At 46.9% G+C, this 23,798-nt stretch overlaps 1 protein-coding gene across 1 annotated transcript in view; it reads right to left on the reverse strand.

Moving 5' to 3' along the window:
- The window catches only part of ADCY8 (adenylate cyclase 8), a 222,033-nt gene extending 206,639 nt beyond the window's left edge, over window positions 1–15,394 (reverse strand). The window contains exons 1-3 of the mRNA XM_077750010.1: window positions 15,264–15,394; window positions 14,878–15,139; window positions 13,982–14,767 (exon numbers count right to left, since the gene is read on the reverse strand). Coding sequence (XP_077606136.1) covers window positions 13,982–14,767; window positions 14,878–15,139; window positions 15,264–15,394 — 1,179 coding nt within the window. The remainder of the gene's footprint in view (window positions 1–13,981; window positions 14,768–14,877; window positions 15,140–15,263) is intronic.
- Between the last annotated feature and the right edge of the window lie 8,404 nt (window positions 15,395–23,798).

Below are 23,798 nucleotides of genomic sequence, written 5' to 3' on the forward strand. Positions count from 1 at the left end.
CCGTAACTCAGGGGAATAAAAATTTTATAGCAGGGAGGAACCCCAAAAATCATTCCATGATGACAGAATATTAGAGCTGTGAGGAATTCATTCTGAGGCCAAGACAGGCGGATTGGTCCGTGCAAAGTTGAGCCACACTGGATGTAAAATCTGAGGTCAGTCTTTTGACGACTGATAGGATGCTATTTTCAATACAATGTGTGGTCCCCTGACTCCACGGGGCTCTAACACTGTTATAAGCATGGCTATCATTTGGAATACAAATCTCATTTTTCCTCTTCTTTATTACTTTTAACTCATTGCCTCTGAAACTAGCTGTGTTAATTGAGATAAAGTGGCCTCAAAAGGCCATCAGATCCAGGGGTCGTTTTGAAATGAGACAGATGTGGCTTAGAATCCCTCATTAGCGGCATGACCAAAGGGAAATAAAGTAATTCTCTGAGCTCAGCATTCTCAGCTATGAGAAGGGAAGCAGCCATGCTCACGCTAAGATGCCCATTTAGGTATTTATTCAGCAAGTTTCTGCTGTGAGTTTCCCTTGTGATGTGCCCATGTCTCGTCCAGGGACATACCAAAGGACAGAGCCTGGCCTCAACGAGCACATGTTTTAGTAGCAGAAACAAATAAAGACCCCATAATTCCAGTTTCACCTGCCAACTTCCACTCCTCTTTCAGGTCTTTTTTTTTTTTTTTTTTTTTAATTTCTTTTAACATTTATTTTTGAGAGACAGGGCAAGACAGAGCATGAGCAGGGGAGGGCCAAAGAGAGAGAGGGGACACAGAATCCAAAGCAGGCTCCAGGCCCTGAGCTGTCAGCATAGAGCCCAATGCAAGGCTCAAACCCACGGCAGGTGAGATCATGACCCAAACCGAAGTCAGACGCCCAACCTACTAAGCCACCGAGGTGCCCCTTTCAGGTCTTAATTAAGAATAGTTTCCAGGGGGCGCCTGGGTGGTTCAGTCAGTGAAGCCCTGGACTTCAGCTCAAGTCATGATATCATGGTTTGTGAGTTCGAGCCCTGCATTGGGCTCCGTGCTGACAGCTTGGAGCCTGGAGCCTGCTTTGGATTCTGTGTCTCTTCCCCTCTCTCTCTCTCTCTGCCCTTACCCCACTCATGCTCTGTCTCCCCCTCTCTCAAAAATAAATAAACATTAAAAAAAAAAAAAAGAATAGTTTCTTTATCTCAGCTCAAGTCCGGTTTCTCCTTTGACACAGGACCAAGACTGGGGTGAGGCAAGTCGGTGCCTCCGATGCACTTCATCTCAGCGGGGCACCTGACAGCAAGTGCCTCTTTAAACCCTACACCCTGGATGCCTTCGTAGCCTCAGACTAGTCAGAGCCTGGTGTTGAACCATGTTGCCTGACTTAAAAGTACTTAATTCCTTTTGAAATTATTCACGCATTTAGGTCATTGTTTGATTGATGGCTGTCTCTCGCTTTAGATGATAATCCATGTAATAAAGAGAAAATCATGGGTTTTTATCCCCACCACAGTATCCCTACTGCTTGCGCCCCACACGCAGTGACACTTCATAAACATCTGTGGTGTGAAGGACTAAAGAGGAGTATGAGCTAGTTAATGATGGAGGGAAGTAAAAGGAATGAGAGCCCAGAGTCATTGGGCTCCGCCAGTGATGTGTCAGGGCCATTGCAGAGAAGGTGGGGCTGTGCTGACTTCTTTTATTATTAATTATTATTATTATTATTATTATTATTTTATTTGAGAGAGAGAGAGAAAAAATATAAGCACATGAGTGAAAGAGGGGGCAGAGGGAGGCAAAGGGGGATAGACTATCTTAAGTTGTCCCATGATCAGCACGGAGCCCAACACAGGGCTCAATTCCATGACCCCGGGATCATGACCTGAGGTGAAACCACGAATCAGATGCTCAATCGACTGAGCTGCCCAGGTGCCAAATTCTAAAGCCTTTCTCCCCAAACTGGGTACGTAGACTGGCAGCACGTAGCACCTGGGCACTTAACTAGGAATGCGGAATGTTGGGACCCACTTCCCAAATCCTAAGTCTATACCAAGACCTCCAGGTGATTTTTTATGCACATTAAAGTTTGCAAGCATAGGTCTACTATACACAGGTGTTTAGAAAGGTAAAGCCTGGGAAAGGACTCCTCAGGGCAGAGGACTTCATGAAAAAGGTGGTTAGTTTTAAAAATTAAGCTACAATAAAAAATAAAATGGAGGGGCGCCTGGGTTGCTCAGTCGGTTAAGCGTCCGATTTCGGCTCAGGTCATGATCTCGCGGTTCGTGGGTTTGAGCCCCGCATCGGGCTCTGTGTTGACAGCTCAGAGCCTGGAGCCTGTTTCGGATTCTGCGTCTCCCTCTCTCTCTGACCCTCCCCTGCTCACGCTGTCTCTCTCTCTCAGAATTAAATAAAACATTATTTTTTTTAAATAAAATGGATTGTGCAATTCTGTGCACCGGCACCAATCTAAGTATTGTAAGTGTTTTGGGTATATTTCATAAATTCAACAACCTTCTGGGCTATTATTATTCTCATTTTACAGTTAAAGAAAGTGAGATGCAGGAAGATTAAGACCCTTCTTGGCATCATAAAATTACCCACGGCCATCAATCCCAGGCAGTTTGAACCCTCCTCCTGCACTGGGCTCACACTCAAGTGCTCTCCCGTGATATGTGAAGTTCTGGCTCATAGCAACCCTCAATACATATACTTCCCCACTGAAGAGTCTTACTTGAAAGACCATTTATCTTTGCATCAAAATTATAGTGTCTGCCTACCCCTCCTCCTTTAAACAGTTCACCTGAGCTCAGAGTCCCCAAATCAAACAAGCAAACATGATTGATTCTTTGAATCAACAAATGCCATTTGTTCTGAAGCTGGCATGTGTCTTGGAGGAGGGGCACAGGGGAAGTTTCCTGGAGCTGGCGACCCCTGGGTGAGTACTGGCAGACAAAGTCAGGCCAAGGAGACAGAAGAGACTCCCTAGGAAGCAGACGCAGGAGTAAGCCAGCACAAAGTGTCGGGAAGCTGGAGATGGAACTCACCCGTGGGCATGAGTGGTGAGAATACTCACATTTGGGAGAAACTTACTCTTTGGTGGATGGGGGTGGCTTGTAGGAGTACTGAGAATCCCAGGGTTGAGTAATCGTGGGGGGATTCCCTAGAACAGTAAGGAGGAGGAGAATGGAGAGCTATGGACAGATCCCAGTAACGGAAGAAGAACCCACCAGGATTTCACATAGATGTTGGGTAGGAGGGAGTCAATTTGTGATTTGTTGACATTGAGCTGCCTGTAAGACCCTTCAATAGAGGTACCCAGCAGACCACTAGATGGCTTGGTATTACACTTAGCCAAGAAAACTGGGCTAGAGATACAGATTTAGGAGTAAGCAGCACATAAATCCAAGGTCAGTAACAGAGGGAGGGAAGGAGGGACTGTCCAGGACGGTGTGTGGAGTGAGGCAATAAGGAAATACGTGGAATGGCAATTTAAGGGTCCCAACATTAAAGAGGTGAACTAAGGCATCTGATAAGGAAGATAAAGAAACCAGCCCTAGACTAAGTCATAGAGACACAACCATGACTCAGGTACAACCCTTGCCTCCATGAAGCTCACAGCCCAGGTGGTGAGAGAGACATGAAGTTCAATGGCAGCGCTGTGAGCAGGGCAGGTAGGCAGGGGAAGGGTGACGCGCTCAGCAGAGGAGGAGTATTTAACTTGGCCTGGGGCACTGGGAACCCTTCATGATCCCATATTTCTTTCCACTACTCACCAAGCTCTATTGGGTATAAAGATTTTGTGGCCAAAGAAGCCAAGTCCATTTGGCCAAAGTTACCGGAAAAAAAAATCATGGCAAAACCAGGATGTGAATTTGTGGTTTCTAGGTTTTTAAGGAAATGTATTTACAAGGTTTCAAAAATATCTCTAACTATTCACCGGAATAGCTCAGAGTTCGTCTCCGGCTGAAATGACGTGAGCGAGGCCCCCAGGGATGCTTATGATGCCATTATTCACTTGGGAAGAGCCAAGGGCTGTATCTGTCTCTTCAATAGAGAAGGGGAAGGTCTCTGTTTCTTGGACACTAATTGTTTGGGCCATGAACCCATTTTCACATGAACTGCCAACCACCAACAGGAGAGGTAGGAAAGCTCACTCAAGTAAGGAGGGGAGTTGGACTTTGAACTTAAAACAACACAAGCTTTCTGTTCTTGATTTTGCTTTGGTTTCATGAACTAACTGACAGTAGAAAGTGGGATCATTCGGAAAGTGGAAGACTTAACTCATAACCTTTGGGGGATGTCATGAAGACTGTTTTAGTTCATTGCATTGGGTCCCATAACTAAAATCAGGCTTGATTTTGCTGTGAGGAAGCCTATAGATAAACCGATCCAGTGATGGTGCAAACTAGTCTTTATGTGAGGGGTTCTAAGCCAACGGGAACAAAGGGCAGTCTAAGAATTTATCTGTTTATCATGCTTCTCGAAGTCAACCAGTTTTGTGCAATGCTTTCCCTGAGGAGTGAGGGAGACCACCCCACCAGTGTGGAATGCCAGAAATGAGGACTGAATGTGGGCGTGTGTCTTGCCCACAGCTACCCCTATATTAAGCCAAAAGGTGAGCATTCACTGGAGACCAGAAGTCAGGCCTTAGAAAAGATATGGGGTGTGTCACAAAGAAAACTGGAGTGAGGTTACAGTGTGAGGATTCAGAGCCGGGGTGCTGAAGAACCAAGAAGGAAGAGAATGCGAGGTGAGCCCCGTGTTGGGACTCTATTTTGTATCGTTGGAGACCTGACCCATTTAAAATTTTCACCAATGGACAAACACTTAATGGAATCTCTAAAGTGCATACCTTTCCACACCCTGTTCTCCTTTTTCTTTCTTTTTTCACTTAAATGATTTGGATAATCACTTTGCTTTTTCTTCATGTTATCTGCCCTCACCTTTTTAAACACGACACTAGCAAAAATGCAGCTTGGGGCTTTCAGCCCAAATCACTTCAGAAGGGGATACCTTTTGATGTGTTTTCTGGTTTCTTATTGACCTTCTCTTCTCTCCTCTCTCTTAGAGAAGCTAATCTCTCTTCTCTCACTGCTTACTCATCCCCTGTTGGTAACTATGTGATTTGGGGCGGAGGGGGCCAGGGGAAAGAAGGTGGTTCTGTAACGATCGTTCATTTCATTCTTTTAAATTTATGGTAAGCAGAACTACCTAAGTGCTATGCTACCTGCTGGGAACACAGAGATGGGGAAGACACCACCCTTGACCTTAAGGGGTTCACGGGGGACATTATGACATTGCTCTGATGGGGGGAAATGCAAGGTGTAGCAGTATACCAAGGAGAAGGGGTTGAGCTTTGCCTAAGTTCCTGGTCTGCCTACCTGTGTGTGGGGGTGGGTTTCCTGGAGCTGCTCAGTTTATAGCTGGGGTCACTGTGAACACAGACCAGCTGGGGGCGCCCAGAGCTGCAGACCAGCCTGACCCTCCCTAACATGAGGCAGACATGCCCTCCGGTCCAGATCCATGTCCTCCGGTCCAGGCTTGGTTAGGGAATAAATAATTGACGCTCTACTCCTTTGCTGGGGTCCCCATATATCCTCTTCACTAAAAAGGAAGATGCATCCCCATCCACAATGTCTTCTAGAGTCTGACCCTTCTTTCCACACTACTCCTAAAAGAAACCGACCCCAGCTTTGATTTTTCATGCTTAAGAGACCTGTAGTTTAAAAAAAAAATAAGCCCAAGGGGCACCTGAGTCAATAGCTCAGGTCAGGTGAGTGTCCAACTCTTAATTTCAGCTCAGGTCACAATCTTGTCATCTGTGAGATCAAGTCCCAAGTCAGGCTCAGCAGCTAAGTATGGAGCCTGCTTGGGATTCTCTCTCTCTCTCTCTCTCTCTCCCTCTGCCCCCCCCCGCTCATGCTCTTTCTCAAAATAAATAAATTAACTTAAAAAAAAGCCCAAGACTTGCATTCACATAAAGTATTTACTGAATGCTGTGTTTCAGACATGTTCTAAGAACCAGGTACACACCTCCCGACCTCCACACCAGCCACAAACTCCCTCCCAAATTCCATTCAAGTATCGGCCTCATGAGAGCAGCAACCCTGACTGTCCAGGACACACCTGTGCCCCGGACCCGAGAACCCAATGGGAAGCCAACAAATACTTGTTGAACAATTGACCTACTCAGTCTCCATTCTCCCCTTCTTCCTATGAGATACTGTAGTTTTGAGACACAGTCAAATCTAATCTATTTTTGCCATCCTCTCTCGCTGATGGAGTGGCTATGTGTCAGGGTTCTGGTCCCCGAAATGTAAGCAGATGTCATTGGGCATGGATCCCAGAGGAGCTCCTAGAAGGGCGGCCCATTCAGTTGGCAAATACTCATGGACCATCTTAGCCTTTTGCACTCTCTTTCTTGCCTGCAAAGAGGCCATGATGGCTTGGAGATGAAAGCCAATGGCTTTCAACTGACTGTAAGAAAACTCCTGATACGGAATCTACTTTAGGTCATCCCTGATGGATTGCTATATAACTTTCCCTTGAGAATCCCTATGACAGGGAGCTCATTGCTTCAGAAAGCAGTCTTCTGGGCAGGTCTATTTGTTACAAAATCTTGGCTTTAGATGAACCGAATCTCTCACACTACACAGACCATCAATCGATCTTTATTCTGTCCCAGAAGAGACACATAAAATAACCTCTCTTCACCGTGGCAGCACCCTGAATATTTGAGAACACCCACCATATCTCTTCCACATCCCTGTTTCCATAGGCTTCCAAGGGTTCTTCCTTTTCTCTTGCTCCTTTCTCTTGTTCTGTTAAATTTTTCATGCCGCATTTCTTCTTCCCATGTTCAGAGTTGAAGAGCTACATATACTTTTTCTATGCATTCCCTCATCTTTGGTAGCCTCCATTTTGTAAGCAATCATGGGTATTCACCATGGAATCACAGAAAGAAAAAAAAAATAAGAGAAGATTCTGGAATGATTTACTCCAGTCAACCGGAACGCTAGCCACACAATGAAGCAGTTACAGTTCTTAGTTCATGCGAACATTTTATGCTGGTGTGCACTCTGGGATGGCAGTTTGAAAAATTTACTCGCCCCCAAACTCCCCATTGGTGTGATTTAATTTCACATGTAGTTCATGTCCTCAAGGTGTAGAATTTTATCATTTCCTGATTTAGGAGGATTTTGTGTTTCAAGGACGTGCTGGCATATAAGGCAGGAAATGGAATGGAAGGGAGAGAAAACCCCAGAAGCTCAGGAATGTGCAAGGTACCACATGTACTAAAACACATGATCTAGATTAATGAAATCCAAGTATCAACCAGAGATACCAGAGAAATGAGGACTACAGAGACTTATCACCGCAGTTCATCGGTCAAAGAGCTGGTCACACCACTGCATTTACTGGTAGCACAGCTTTTATTCCTACCCGGGGCTGTAGGGCTGTGGCCTGGCTTCCCTCAGAATGTCTGGCCCCTTCGGGGTTAATTAATCTACCTTATTCTTTCCCTACCCCTCGGGGCAGACTGTGACATCTTGCAGTGAGAAAAGCTGGCTTCTAAGTGCTACTTAGTGCTACTTCTAAGTGACCTGCCTTCTTAAAACAGTCCTTCATAAACAAAGCACACATGATATAATTTGAGTGTGTGAATCCAATTACATTTCCTGGGGACCACAGGGCAGACGGTGCCGGTTTCCAGGGCTCTGCTGTGGCCGGAAATGCCAGGGAAGAAGAGATATACTGAAGCCATCCTCCTGCGAACTAAGATTCAAACCTCCGTCCCACAGAAACTTGCCAACCTTCCGTTTCTGTTACTTTGATTTCCAGCCCAGAGAAAGCCAAGAACGCGCTTCAAAAGCCATACGTCAGTTGAACTGATACGCCATCCTGCTGAAGACTGTGGCCCTTGAATTCTTAATTCTTGAAGAATTAATATCGTGCCCATTGGCGGGGAAGAGGAAACCTTTGAAAGGGGTGGGGTGGGTACCTCCCATGCTCTGAAAACAAACACATGGAGGATCCACTAAGAGAGATACACTTGGGAAATGAATAACTTAGCCTCCCAAGAAATATTGAGACAGCAGTGAAATGTCAAGTCAGCACGACTGTCGTAGTGTCCTTTGATTACACGTTACCAGCAGCACCGAATATGGGATAAGCTGGCTTTTTTTCATCTTTCCTTTTTATGCTTGGTTTCACTTATTTTTGATGAGCTCTTACAGCGCCATCGATCAGCAAGGTGTAAATATGACTAATGCATTTGTCCTACTTAGCATGACATTGCAGCAGCTTCTGCAGAAGGAAAGTCCTCCCAGACTCCCCGGTTTTGATCTAATTACGCTCTGACCCACTGATGCCCGTCAGGTGACATTACCAGGTAGGAAGGAAAACAAATTCATAATTCAATCTTGCAAAGCATACACTTTACAATCGTTTTACAACTCTCCCTAAAGATGCAGGCACCAAGCCTACTTGCAAGTCTGGGGTTGGGTGAGGAGGGGGTACAGGCCAGGGTGGAAGGGATTGCACAGGTCATTCTAGCAGCGATTAACAATATCCTTTGCAAAGCCTACATTTCCATCACACACAAAACCTCCAAAAAAAAAAAAAAACAGAAGAGAGGATGGAGGGAAGGAGTGAGGGAGGGAGGGAGACAGGAAGAGAAGGAAGGAGGGAAGCAGGGAGACAGGAAGGAAGGGAAGGAGAATGGGAGGAAACCATAAAAGCTGAATGGTCCCTGGGTATTTTTCACAAGAAAGAGAGTAATATTTCCACTTCCTGGCAAGAGAAACCTCTTGGGAACGGTGACAGTCAAATTTGTTTTTGAAAGACATTTTCTCAGACATGCTGGGACACCTCAATTATTTTTTTAAGCCTATATGAATTTGCTTAAAGAAAATGTAAAGAAATGGAGGTATTGGAGTTTGAGAAGACTCACACTGTAACTAATGCACTGAGGTGCATTAAATAGATAATTTAATGGATATTTTGTGTGTTCTGAAGTGAGCACTTACCTCGATACTGGGTACCAAATTAGAGTGATTTATATTGCATGCCATTTGCTGTACGTTAAGTAGTCATACAGTTCCCTTGATTTGATTTGAGTTGGCAGAGATAGACAAAGAACACAGAAGATACACTTATGTGTAAATTTTACAAATGAGGGGAGAGAGATCGGTAATTCCATTATGCTGACTTAATGCTTACTCTGAAGTCAATCCTTCATTTAAATCATCAGGAATGATTCCAAAGCCCACAGGAAGTCTGCCTGTCACCTGACCCCCTACCTGCTCATACCATTAACCACTATCTCGCCCAGACCAAAGGCTGCATTTTCTCCCAAAGGATTTTTTAAAGGCCAGATATAAACTAGAGGCCCCTGTTATTAGTCAAGTTTAACGATCATGGTTTAATTAGTATTTTTTCTGGCTCTGGCTTCTACTGTTGGATGGGATTTGTAGAAGACAGACAGGAAAGAAAATGCAGCACCAAAATTCGGATCCGTCAACATGACCTCGAGCGCTAACTAACCTGGATTTGCATACCTGGTAGCTTTGGCTCCAAGAGTTATCTTGGAGGAATCACCTTTACTCTGACACTTCGGCTTATCTACCTTGCCAGGAAGTACAGAGGACTAATTAGACACAGGCTTTAGTGTTTCAGAATCCCCAAGAGGAAACATAATGCAGCAATCATTCTGGTTAAATATTGCTGCCTCTCAGTTTCCCAATAACGAAATGATCTTCACCATTTTATCACTAATGAGCTGAAGAATGAGAACAAGATGAGTTGCAAATGTTAGATAGTTCTTATTATCATCCCCAGCAATTAAAACAGAGTAAAATGTGCATTACAGCCAGTCCTTAGAAATGTCCATACCCCAGGAAAGAACCTAGCAAATATGACATTATGAATGTTTTATTTATACAGATCATAAAATTTTGGAATAAACAGTTAGATGGATAAAGTGAACCAGGCAGGATAAACTATTTGTTTAAGTCGTGGACAAAATCTGCGTCGGATCTGGACAAAGGCACTGGCAGCAGTGACCTGACTCACACACTTGAAGCCAATTTAACTTGAGGCTGATGAGGCGTCCTGAGGAAGGGAAAACCACAGCCCAGGGTGACCTATAACGGCTTTGTCAGGGTGGATGGAAAAGGAACCCTTTGAACTGAGCTTTGAGCCTTCTGAAAGTTCCTCCATAATTCTAATGTCACTTGAAACCTAGAACATATACGGGTGATCATGTCTGCCACGGACAATAACCTCTTAGTTTGGGTGGGGTGTCTATGACTCAAGTCTAACAGTCCAATGAATGGAGAAAACATAAACTCTCTCCATGCTGATGGTGAAGACCCCTCCCCCACCCCTCCCCACCCCCACAGTGGAAAGCACAGGATGATCTAGCTGAGAACCAAGCCCTGTCTCTTTACAGAGTTTCTGCAGAGATTTGCAGCTTGGTGGTTACCCTGTCGAGCCACAGATATGATTTCCATCAGGAGGAAAAGAACAGAAACACATTCTCATAGCTTGGATTGAGGGAAGGCAATCACTGACTCATTTGTCACTTTTGAAAATGGCATTTTCAGTAAGGGAAACAGCTGCCGAGGTGTGTTGACATTACACTCTTCATGTAGCTTCTCGCTTCTTGAAAATGCGAAGTTCAATGTGAGCCATCCTCTAACGGGAATCAAGCTTAATGTGGAGAAAGATGACATCCCAGGGTCTATGGGCTGCAGTTGACAAGTATGTACCCAGCGGAGCAAGATGATGGGCTCGCTACAAACAGCCCATGGCCAGAGATTCAGTTCTTTCCCCCTCATGACCTCCCTTGGGCTTTCTTCATGAAATGTTCATTCATGTGCTATAATGGGAACTGCCCTCTTGATCAGTGACACGCGTAAGCCTCAGTCTGGAGTCAACTCAAATGTGTTTGGAAGGAAAGCCCCCTCCCCCCCTGAGGGTTTCTTAAAAATGAATGACTTTGGAGCAAGATTTGAATACTGCTCTTGCCACTTGTTAAACTCATCATCTTTGGGGTGTCTCTTGAAAGTTCCCAAGAACTTGCTATTTCTTCTCTGAAGTGAAAATGGAGGATACATCTGTTTGCTGCCATTAGATGTGATCATGTATGGAAAGGCCCTTAGTTACATGTAGAATAGTGTACAAATGCGAAGGCTTCTCATCGTGGTTTGATTTCTCCAAAGAGGTTTGTATGGAAACGACTAGCTTAAACACATATGACTTCCATGTGTTCATGCAGGTAGAAAGCTTTCACCAGCACAACGTCAGGAGGCTTGGATATTTTATAGTATTGCCTTTACAATGAACCATCTTGTTCATCCAGTGCCCGTGTGCTGCGTACCTACTACATGCCTGGCATTTTTCTAGGTGCTTAGGAAAAATTGGTAAACACGTAGGTGTCTGTGCCCATAGGTGATGTTTACATTCCTTGGGGTTGGGGGAAGAAATACCATAAATATAAGCAAATAAGATAATTTCAGAGAGTGAAAGTGCTCAGGAGAAAACAAAACAAGTAACGCGCTAGGGAATGCCATGTGAACCGAGTCCAAAATAACGTGAACAGTTCAGTCATGTGAAAACCTGGGAAAAATTATTCTAGGCAGCAGTCACTAAGGCTAAGAAGTGGGAAAGAGGCTTGGGATCTCTGTAAGACAGAAGAGAGGGAAGGAGCGACCAGCTTGTAAGGGGATCAAGTGACCATGGTAAGGAGTTAAGATGTTATTCTAATTGCTATAAGATGTCGTTGGCCTATTTTAAGCACAACTTGTGTATTCCCAAACAGGGAAAACTAAACAGTACCTATTGAAAAATCAAGATTTTTTTTAAGCAATTATTTCTCTACCTTACCCACCTGCAAGATCCAGGAAAGAAGCTTAGACCTCTAGAGGGCGCCAAAGGAAAATATTTTGTAACCAGAGTCACAAAGGTCTTTTCAGCACCTACGAGAAGAGGAGAGCGCTCTGGCTGTCCCCTCAGAGTCTGGTTTTAAAAAAAGGACTCCACTTGGGAACCTGTAGTCCATCCACAATTCTTACCCAAACATAAAGTCCAATGAGCTAGGTTTGCATGTACCGGGACCTTGGTTTTCAAGCAAAACACTGTTTTATCAGGGGACGGGAGTGGGAAGACATTTGGGGGTTATTTTTAATCTTCTTCCATCTGGTAGTATTTGAGTAGAGCATAAAACAAATATGAAGCCAAAATTTACTTTCTGGATTCATTTGGCAAGCAGAATGTCTCTATACTTAGAACTTTGAAAATATTCATCATTTGCCACTTGGGATGTGTTATTCTAAATACTATTCCAAACTTACTGGATGGGGTCCTTTAGCAAAGAGTACGAAGGAAGCCTATTGCCTGGAAAGCAGTGGGTTATGATCAACGGGATTTTCTGCAAATGAGCAGATACCTCTGATACAGGAGAGACTTTGTCACATGTGAGTGCTAAAGGTTCACGGTGATTTCGAGAAGACATTCATTACTCTCTTTACTAAGGACAAGTTCAGCTGCTCGGCCCTAACCCACAGAGGCTCTCAGTCCCCCATTTCATGCCTGAGGATCACAGCCATGTACTTTATATACTCTTAGCTCTACCCAGGGAGATCAAAAAGCACTGTAAAAGCAGCCGACCAGATAAGTAACCTGAGCACATGGATACAGAGCCATCAGAGAAGACAGAGAATCCCGAATTGACTAGAAGCCCTGGAAGGTCAGTGATGAGTAAAACACTCTATAAGGTGCCATCGCTCCAGAAAGCATGCGCAAGTTTTGGAAGTGTTGTGCCTGGTTATTCAACGATACATTCAAACCCAATCAGAAGGAAGAGGAGATTTTAAGCTTCCAATAGAGCAAAGTGACATTGAGGCTGAACCTGCAACAGAAACATACGTACAAAGCAAGAACGTGTCCAAGAGCCTCTGCCAGGCTTCTATCTGGAAACACTTCGGCTGACATGTTGCCCTCATTTTTATGGAGAAGCTCGCCCCCCCGCCCCCATTCAGTCTCCTGCTATCCACCGGACATGTAGCAAAGAAAGTGCCAGACCATTAATTATCTATTGATTTTAATGGATTTAAACAATAAAGTCACTATCTACCTTCTCCTTCACAGACAATGGGGAACTCTATTCCCAGAAACGCATCCATATTTAACGGAAAAGACAGGAGGGAAGGAAGTAAAGAGACGAGAGTCAGGTTCCGCCTAAATATTTCAGACCACCTACAGCAACATGCCCTTTATCAGTTGAACAAAACTTGCGATCTTTGCCAAAGACATTCCCCCACCATCCTACCAGCCCCAAATGAGGCTGATCTAGGCAAAACACTGCATTTGGATCCTATGATAAAAGAGAAGGTATTGTGTGAGACCCCAAGGCAATAAAGGCTTCCCAGGTAAAACACGTTATCACGGGGCTGTCAGAAGGACTGGATTATAGGACACATGTAGGGTCTTCACCAGCAATTAGTGTCAACAAATGCTGCTTCCTTTAAGAACTGAGGATCTGTGGCAGAGATACACAGAAACCCAAATCTGACTCCTAGAGTCCTTTACAACACCCTCCTGCGACTCTTGTGAGTAAAGCTGTTAAGGGATGGGTCACCTTCTAAACGGGGTGTCTCGCCTCCCCCTTGGGTCTCCGGATCCGGAGACCACAGACCCTGAGGGAAATATGCAGAACAGAAAGAAGTCTGTTTCTTAGCTGCTGTCAGAGAAGAATTACTCACAGAAGCAGAGGAGAAGGGCATGGCTGGAAAAGAAACTTTAGAGGTCATTTACTTCCAACTCGTCTAAGAGGAGCGAAATACCATCCCACCAGCACCCTGGACCTCCCAAGGGCGAGGCCCTGTGCCAGGCTGGGGGAGGGGCCTCAAAGTGAGCAAGGCAAGCCAGACTCCCGAAAGCTATCCCTAAACACCCCAGGGGAGGCAGGGGGAAGCACAAGGCACACAGGAGTTACCTGGTTGATGGAGATGACCGCCAGCCGGGGGATGACCACCTGCAAAACCACCTGCAGCAGCGAGGTGCCCAGGCCGGCCAGGATGGCCCAGGTGAGCGGCAGCGGCAGCATGCTGTAGGTGGCGAACAGCGTGAAGAGAACGTAGCCGATGCCATCACCCAGAAGCCCGTAGCCGAGGCCTGCTGCCAGGATCTGGGTGGTCATGGCCACCCAGGTGACCACGCCGCTGTACTGCAGGTACGTGTGCGAGGTGGTGTCCTTCCTGACCACCACGAGCGCGCAGATCACCACCTCGATGCCAGTGAAGAAGCCCAGGAGGATGCCCTTGAGCGGGTCCATGGGGGCCGAGGCCAGGCTCAAGTGGAGTACCAAGAGGGTGAGTTTGGTCAGCACGTCCAGCACGTTCATCACCACCTCGGATTTGCGCCTCTGGCCCAGGAAATAGCGCTGGTAGAGGCGCTCCAGATCCCTGGACTTGAAGGAGTTGCGCAGAGTGGGGAAAATGACCCCTCGGTAGCTGTAGCCCCCACTGAGGAAGAAATCCGAGTTGCTCGGGGCGCAGTCCAGATGCAGGAAGCCCAGAGCCCCGCCGCCCCCGCCGCCGCCGCCGCCGCCGCCGCTGCCGCTGCCGCTGCGCTCCGGGAAGACTTTGGTGCCACCGGTGCTGTGCGCTCTGTCCCCGGGGCCCAGCGAGTAGAGGGGCAGCGCCGAGTCGCCGGACAGCTGCGCCGCGTGGTNAGCTGGGCGGCGAGCCCCGGCAGCCCCGGCCGCCCGGTCGCGCGAGCCCTGGACAGGAGGCCCCGCGCGTCAGGTCATAGTGCGCCCCGGGGCAAAGGGCGTCTGGAAGACCGCCGCAGACCCCTGCGTCCTTGCGCGCCTCCCTGCAGCCACCCCGCGCAGCTGGTGGTGGCTCGGAGCCGCGCAGCCCCCTTCCCGGACTCGGGCTTCTCGGCCGCCCCTCGGCTCAGCGTCTCGGCGCAGCCTTTGCTCTCCAAGAGGCACCCGGGCGCCGCGCTTCTTTCTGCTGCGCGCCGGGCGGGTCCTGGCTGCGGCACCGGACTCGGGACACCCACGACTCGGCGGCCGCGGGAGGGCCGGCCGAGGGTGACCGGCGGCGGCGGCGGGTGCGAAGTTAGCCGCGGTGGCAGGAGCAGAGCCCTTCGGAGAACTCCATTGCGCCGGGATNCCGAGTCAGCAAACAGTTAATCTGGAGAAGGGGGTGTGCGGAGGCTCCCCCCTCGGCTCCTCTCTGGCGGTCTCCTCTTCCTGCGCGGGGACTGACAGCGCGGCGCGGGCCCCGGCCGGCCGCATCCCTCGGGGAAGGGCGAAGGCGGCAGCGTCCCGGTCGCCGCTAGAAGACGAGGTCAGCCCTTCCAGCTGAGCTTCCGAGGGGCGGGAGCCCACGGTTCCCATTGCCTTCACTTCGTCCTTCGGAGTCCATTTGGCCCGGAGCAGGGAGGAGCGGGAGGAGGAGGCGGGAGAAAGTGGGGAGGGCTGCGAACCCAACAGCTCGGAGGACGACGAGAAGCCGCCGGTGCGGATCCCGGAGGCTAAGCACCGAAGCGCGGCGGGTGCGGCGAGTTTAAGGTTTGGACGAGGAGGGAGGCCCGAGGCCGCGGGGAAGGCGGCGCAGACGCCACCGGATCCAGGGACGCGCCGCGTGCCACCCGGGCGCTCTGAAGCGCGCGGCGGGCACCCGGCGGCGGGGAGGAATTTGGGGACCTGTCAGATCGGTCAGACACCCGCGGCGACTTAAACCCGCCCCCACGCCAAGCCACGCCCCCGGAACCGGGCCGGGGAGGGGTGGCGCGGAGCTGGCACCCCGCTCTGGCCAGGACGCCCCAGGTCTCGGAGGCAGCAGCACGCGCAGGGCGGCGTGGGTGAGGACGGCCGCGGGCGCCCCGGCCTCCCCCCGCGCGGGTGCCCAGCGCTCCAGCTGGCCGCGCGGGCCGGTTCCTCCGCTATTCTTTTTTAGGCACTGGCTCCGGGCCCCGGCAGGTGCAGAGCCAGGACTCGTAGGCCGCTCTGCCCACGGGCTCCGAGAGCCCGGCGCGATCAAAGAGAGGGTCCCCTTTCCGCCCTCCCCACCCGGGCGTCTTTTGGCGAAGCCAACTTTCTCGGGCGAAAAGCAAAATACCCCCCAAGAAGCCGCAATTGTAGAGACGGCTTCTCGCAAGAGGCTTTCCTACACCCATCGGGAGGGGTGCTGGGCCCGTCCCCGGAGTGCCGCCGCGAACCCCAAGTTTCCTGCAGGGGGAGGCGAGGGCGCGGGGAAAGCGTTTCCAGCCGTGCGCTCCGGCTCCCGTTTCCCGCCCTCCGGGCTCCGCGCCCACAGCGGGGAGGGGCCGCAGGGCCGCCCCCGCCGCCGNGCCCGGGCCCTGAGCACAGTCAGCTGATGGCCAATGACGTCAGGCCCGGGGCGCTTTCTCGGCTCCCGGTGGCGCCCTGTGAATGCCCAGAAGACCGCCCGCCGCCCCCTCCGCCCTCCGGAAGGAGCGATTTTCCCTGCTCTCCCTCGGAGACACTCCCCTCCCTCTGCCCGCCCCGAGCAGGAATAGCTTTAGATGGCCCTCCTCCCCGACCACACGCTCCATCTCCAGGGTTATTTGTGTCCACCGCGTCCCAGAAACACGAGATTTAATTCCTTCCTTTTTATTCCCTTTTATTCTCTTATCCACACACATGGGTTTCGGGTTAAATCCAGAACCGGTCCAAGGCCTTGCACAGAGAATCCCAAAAGAGAGAAGACGACTAACATGTTCTCCTATCCCTTAACAGTAGATGTCGCGGAGGTAGTCTACACCCTGAAAAAGACTTCTTTAATCCCAGGCCTTTAGAGTTGTAGTCTTCCTCAGGAAAGAGAACAAAATTAAATGATCAATCTCAAATAGGAAAGACGGTCGGTTCTATTTTTAAGCCAGCTTGTGGAGGAATTAATTTAACTACAAAGATCTCCCGGAGTGGCTGGCCCACTCCCAAGGGGCTGGACGTTAAGGGCAAAGCACCCCCCCCAAAACTCAGTTTTTCTGTTATCTAGACCTTAATGAAAGTGTCCCAGGAAAGAAACACGGCTGGCTTCTGGGTTCCTGAGTTGGTTGGACTTCTCAGCCTCACCAGCTCTCCGGGAAACTCTGGTGGGTAGTAGGTGCGTTGACTTGAAGAGGGAGCCCAAACAGGGCAGAAGGCTGGCGAGGGAGGGGGCGGGTTCTTGCCATGTGTCCTCTTTGCGGGCATTGCCCCAAGTCATCTGTGCTAATGACCCTATTAGTGAACTTGGCAGTAGAAGACACCTGTTTATATTCCCAATTCTTTCTCCTCTGGAGCTGGAGAACTCAGCCTGAATAAATGAGGGGTTGAATGCAGATGGAACTTTCCTATGAAAATCTTCCTGCTGGACATATCCCAGGATGATTTTATTCAGCAGTAAAGAAGGCATGCCAGGGAGGGGGAGATTGGACCCAATCAGATAAAATGACTCAGGCTGATGAATGAGCATAGCCCTCTACAGGGGAAAAAAAAAATCCAAAGAATTTAATGAACAACACAGGTTGAAACTAACATATTAGAGAGAAAATATTGCATCTGGTCAACTGACTCCTCTGAAGGTTCCTTCGCTGTAAGGGGTGTTAGGACAGGTTATTTTAACAGCACGGAAGACCATTAGATTCTTCTTTTTCATCTTGGGATGACACGGCGCCATTCAGCCAGAAAAAAAAATTCTGTTTTCAAATGACAGCATTGGCTTTACACAAATATTGAGAGGCATTTTGGACTATGCAAACCACCCAATGATTGTCATTTAAAACAAATTAATACACTGCTCTGAGTCTACCATGGGCCCCTCTTCGAGCTTTCACTTACCCTCTGCATATTTATTTCGGGTGGGTCTCTGTTATACGCAAGGACTTGTTCAGTATTTTGCAAACTCACTGTCTTCTTGTACACGGTTCCCTTTTCTTGGAATTCCCTCTGTGCACGCCCCCCACTCCCCACCACCATTTCCTTCCCTCAAAATACTACTCATTTCATCGTTCAAAGCTTGAGCCGTGTCTTTGCACAAATCCTTTCCTGATATTCCCAGTGAAATTAAGCACTTCTTTCTGGGGAAGAAGATTTCAGAATGGAGGAGGCATTGCTAAAAGAGTCACTCAAAACAGAGTCAGAAGGATATCCAGGACGTAGGGCCTGTGCCTACCCCAGTTTTCATTCTTAGAACTTTTGACTCTTGTCAATTGCAGATCCCCCAGCTCCTGGAACACATACTCCTACTTTGGACTGAAATAGAGAGAGTGTAGCACCTGTTAGCCAAATAACCAACCATGTATAGATTCTAAAAACTCTGCCAGCACCAATCATAATTCTTTCAAAACAAGTTATGTAACCTTGTGGGATTTGCCTTTATAAGCCTGTGCACCACTTTCCTGTTACAGGGTACATGTTTTGACTGCTGTGGATTCTGTGTCTTCTGTATCTTCTGTATCTCTTGGATTATAATTCCTAAGACACCCCCCTCCCCCATAAACATGTTTGGTTGCTTTATAATTTTGTTGTCTTCTTGGTCGACGCTTCTCCCTTGTCCATCAGTCTATTCTGGGTACTGCTAATATGGGGCTGATTCTACCTTGTTTGCTTACCCATTTGTCTCTCCCCTCTTCCCACGAAGCAGTGAACTCATTGAAGGAGAGAACAGATTTTCTTGGGCCTATAATCACCAGTTTCTAGCAACTATAGTGTTAACCTTTTTCTTCTTTCATAGTTTATTGTCAAGTTGGATTCCATATAACACCCAGCGCTCATCCACACAAGTGCCCTCCTCCATGCCCATCCCCCCTTCCCTTCTCCCCCACCCCCATCAGCCGTCAGTTTGCTCTCAGCATTCAAGAGTCTCTCATGGTTTGCCTCCCTCCCTCTCCCCAACCATTTTTCCCCTTCTCCTCCCCCATGGTCCTCTGTTAAGTTTCTCCTAATTCTCCTATAAGTGGAAGCATATGGTATCTGTCCTTCTCTGTCTGACTTATTTCGCTCAGCTTAATACCCTCAAGGTCCATCCACATTGCTACACGTGGCCAGATTTCATTCTTTCTCATTGCTATGTAGTATTCTATTGTACAGATAAACCACATCTTCTTGATCTATTCATCAGTTGATGGACACTTAGGCTCTTTCCATAATTTGGCCATTATTGAGAGTGCTGCTATGAACATCAGGGTACATGTGCCCCTATGCATCAGCACTCCTGTGTCCCTTGGGTAAATTCCTAGCAGTGCTGTTGCTGGGTCATAGGGGAGTTCTATTGTTAATTTTTTGAGGAACCTTCACACTGTTTTCCAGAGGGGCTGCACCAGTTTGCATTCCCACCAACAGTGTAGGAGGGGGCCCGTCTCTCCACATCCTCGCCAGCATCTAGTCTCCTGATTTGCTCATTTTAGCCACTCTGACTGGCGTGAGTTGGTATCTCAGTGTGGTTTTGATTTGTATTTCCCTGATGATAAGGGACACTGAGCATCATTTCATGTATCTGTTAACCTTAATTATAAAGCCATCAGTTATTTTACCAGGAAAATAAAACAGGCTTATTTGGGACATGCCAGCTATGGAAAAACCATAGGCCAGTCCAGCAGACAAAGGAGAGGAATGTTATTTTATGGAGAAGGAGGATGTTGGGAAGGGTTGTAATGAAAGCAAGTGTATTGCAGAAAGGCAAGAGTTCAGCGTGATGACAGTTTCTTATAGGCTGAGTTGCAGGGAGAGTGGATTTCTTAAAGTTTCAGGGGACGTCTTTCCCTGTTGGGGGTCTGATCATTCTCTCCTGTTGATGACTCTTCTGTTCGAGTCTATATTACAGTTCTTCCTGTAATTCTAATTCTTCCTGGTATGTTTCCCTCCCCCCTTCTAGCCTCCTTACCCTACCGACTTTAGCGATGTTTTCCTTTATTAACTTTCACAGTGCACATGAAGATAATAAGATTAGCAACAATTTATTGAGCACTTCTCCCTTAAGATCTTTCCAAACATCTCCTTTAAGCATCTCAGCAATTCTCTGAGTTAAAGAGAATAAAATGTTCTTTCCATATTACTGAGCAAAATACTGAGGCTTCATCTGGCTAAGTAACTTTCCCGGGATCTTAGGGTTAATAGATGACAAAATTATAGCAATTAAATTTAGATTATATAATTTGAGTATGCACATGCTTAATAAAAATGCTGTCACAAGTAGTCAACAAATGTTAACCTAATTTAAATAGGACTGACAGAAATGAAAACGTCAACTATATTTGGACTTTCCAAATGCAAATTAAATAAAAGATGTCTGAGATATTTAGGCTTGGAGAAACTTCTGGTAGCGTGACTCCGAATGGCAGGTACAGGTCACATAATTAATTCTTGTTTGGGTAGAGGGTCTGTTAGTTTTTGTGCAGTTCAAGCCACAGACACTATTTTTACAGTTTGTGAAAAAGCAGCTTTTGACACACGGGATTTAACCAAAATAATTGATTTGGTCTACTTCACTTTCTTTGGGTGGTAGATGGGGAAGTATCTTCTTGTCTCAGTAGAAAATAACATTGTTTGCTTTATGATACTGATGCATCCCCACTAGCCACCTTTATATTAGACATGTTTAAGAAAAGGAAAATGTGTTTTGCTCCAAGGAATCTTTGATTTCATAGGTTAAGTATGTTGATATATATGTTTAAATTTTATAAGAGCTGGGCCCTTTGCAAAATGCCCATAGAAACCCTGGCACTCACTGAAGACATATAAAATATTCAGGTGTAAAAGAAAAGATGGACTCAGTTCAGGAAGGGGACCTGAAACCCGGGAGATCCTGTTTCCTAGGGGAAGGAGGGTATTTGTGACAGACAGCTTCCAAAGCTGGAAAGCCTTAAAGGAAAAGTACATGAAATTTTCCAAGAGGTACTTCTTAATTGTTCTCAACACACCACACACAAAGAGGAAACTAATAAATGGCAACAAAATGACCTCATTTACCTACTTGCTTGTGGTGATTAGCTTGCATTATGTATCAAGTTTTACACCTTAAATGTGCACATTTTTTATTTTCAGTTTTACCTCAATACACCTGGAGGGGGGGCAGGGGGGGAGGACGTAACTATATTGCCTGGAAAGCACTGCTTTTAGAAAATATCAAAGGTATTGTTAACCGCTTTGATGGAACTCTGGGAAAAGTCAATGGCAAAAATAAGTAGGGTTCAGGATTTTTTTTAATTTTTAAGGTTTTATTTATTTCCAAGAGAGAGAGACAGTGTGAGCAGGGGAGTGGCAGAGAGAGAGGGAGACACAGAATCTGAAACAGGCTCCAGTCTCTGAACTACCTGCCAGCACAGAGCCCGACGCAAGGCTCGAACCCACGAACCGTGAGATCATGACCTGAGCCAAAGTCAGACGTTCAACCAACTGAGACACCCAGCTGTCCCAGTAGGGTTCAGTTTTTATCATGAAATCATTCCATAATGTATATAAATGTCAAATCACTATGGTGTACACCTAAAACCAACAGAATACTGGATGCCAACTATACTTCAATTAAAATTTAAAGTTAAAAAAAAGAAAAAAAAACTAGGGGTTATCCATAGAAACGGTTAATGAATTACAAACTTTGCACTCTGGTTTCATGGAATGCAGCGCAATGTACAATAGAAAAAAAAAAAACAAAGTACCTAATTTGCTCCTATCATGTATTTTCTTTGCTTTGTAAAACGCAAGAGAGGAAAAACAGCCCCTAGTATACATTTTGGATCCTCACAGGATCTAGTTTAAATTAGATTCTGGTGCCTGGAAGGAGAAAAGAGTCTCATTAGCAGGGAAAACAATTCTGGAACAATGTATTTATATACAGAGGTCATCTCTTAGTCAAGTCAGAGGAAGGCATCTTAAAGTGACTTAAACACTTTTTTTTCCTCTTAAGAGATGATTGATTCCCTTGTCTCTGGGTTAACTAGAGTGTGAGCTTACTAGGGCACCATTTATTAAGGTTTCACTTACTGAAATCATAAGGTAACAGGAACACACATGTGTGTGCATGCATGCGTGCGCGCGCGCACACACACACACACACACAGCCTGTTGAAGAAATTATTAAGAAGTTAGTTAAAAGAAGTAGTAATGACAGAAAAAATAAGACAGTTTCCAGATAGCTTACCCATGCAGCCCAACCCCCTTTTGGCCATGGTTTAAGACCTGCTTTTTAATTTGTTCTGTATCTTCTATTCATTTGCCTTGGGACAAAATGATCAGACTCAGTGGGAACCAAGCAGATCATTTTCCTCATTTTCTTTTAGGGTGAAAAAAAAACACCTACCCAAATGCTGTCAATAACAGAAACATCTTATTTTTTAAATATTTTATCCTATTACTGACCGTCCCCCTCCTCAGGAGATCTTTGGAATCTATGGAGAATAATCAACCTAAAAATTTATAGACGGCATTATAATATACTTATATACATATATGTAGTTGTATATATAAATCCCTGTCCATTAAATGAGTGGGAAAGAAACATATCTCTTCACCTTTGAAAACTTCAGTGTATTTCTGTCTTACCCAGTTGGTGAGATATTTAACTCACATTCTTCTTGAGGCTTCCATTTGTATCCTCCAAATGGGGGGACCTGTTTCTAGGCTCTTATGCAGTGCCCAGGTGTGTTGACAGGAAGGGGTGCACCCATGAATATGCATGACCTCTGGCGTTTGGCTGTCTGTGAAGGTCATCGCTGAGGCAGTCCGTCTTTGTGCAACTCACAGGATGCTGCAGGAAGAGTTTTCATAGGTCTGTCGTGGTCCCATGTGCTTGATGTAACACCTTGCCCTTCCTCTTTAGGGTGATGAACCCTCTCCAGGGCACTCCTGAAAAGTCATTATTTCAGACACACTGGCTTTCTCTCTCTTTTTTTTTTAATGTTTTATTTATTTCTAGGAGAGAGAGAGAGAGAGAGAGAGAGAGAGACAGCGTGAGCAGGGGAGGATCAGAGAGAGAGGGAGTCACAGACTCTGAAACAGGCTCCAGGCTCTGAGCTGGCAGTCAGCACGTCGCCCGAGGCGGGCCTCAAACCCACGAACTGCGAGATCATGACCTAAGCGAAAGTCGGACGCTTAACCGACTAAGTCACCCAGGCGCCCCTGGCTTTCTCTTTCTTCTCTGTCTGTCTGTCTGTCTCTCTTCCTGCTCCGGCTTGCGAGCATCTCCATCAGGCTGATGAAAATCCTTGCTTCATGTTGCCTCCCAGCCCGTCTGACTGACCCTGTGCACACGTGTTCCTTCATGCGGCTCTAAAATCTTTAAGTTCTCCTTGGGGATTATATTTTTGTAAAAACAAAAGGTGAACACACGATTTTTGCTTTCTGTGCTTTTTTTATGGAAGTGATTTAAAGGAAGCTGAAGTGAAGGCAAGGAAAAAGGGGAGCACACAAAAGCAAACCCCATGAATTAATATCTCAAAATACGATCCTATATACAAATGTGTGAGACTCATCCCTCCCCGTGTTTTGGTTTGTTTTGTTTTCATTTGTTTGTTTGTTTGGAACACTGTGGGTTCCAACCAGATCATAGATTGGGAAATGACTTGGTGAGTCACAATTAGCATTTAAATACTAAATTAATAAGGGGCGCCTGAGTGGCTCAGTCAGTGGAATGTCTGACTCTTGATTTTGGCTCAGGTCTTGATCTCACACTTCCTGAGTTTGAGCCCTGCATTGAGCCTGTGCTGACAGTGCGGAGCCTGCTTGGGATTCTCTCTCTCTCCCTCTCTCTTCTGCCCTGCTCCACTGGCACTTGCACATGCGCACGTACTCTCAGCAA

Source organism: Crocuta crocuta, unplaced genomic scaffold, assembly GCF_008692635.1.
Source record: "Crocuta crocuta isolate KB4526 unplaced genomic scaffold, BGI_CrCroc_1.0 scaffold119, whole genome shotgun sequence".
Taxonomy (NCBI): domain Eukaryota; kingdom Metazoa; phylum Chordata; class Mammalia; order Carnivora; family Hyaenidae; genus Crocuta; species Crocuta crocuta.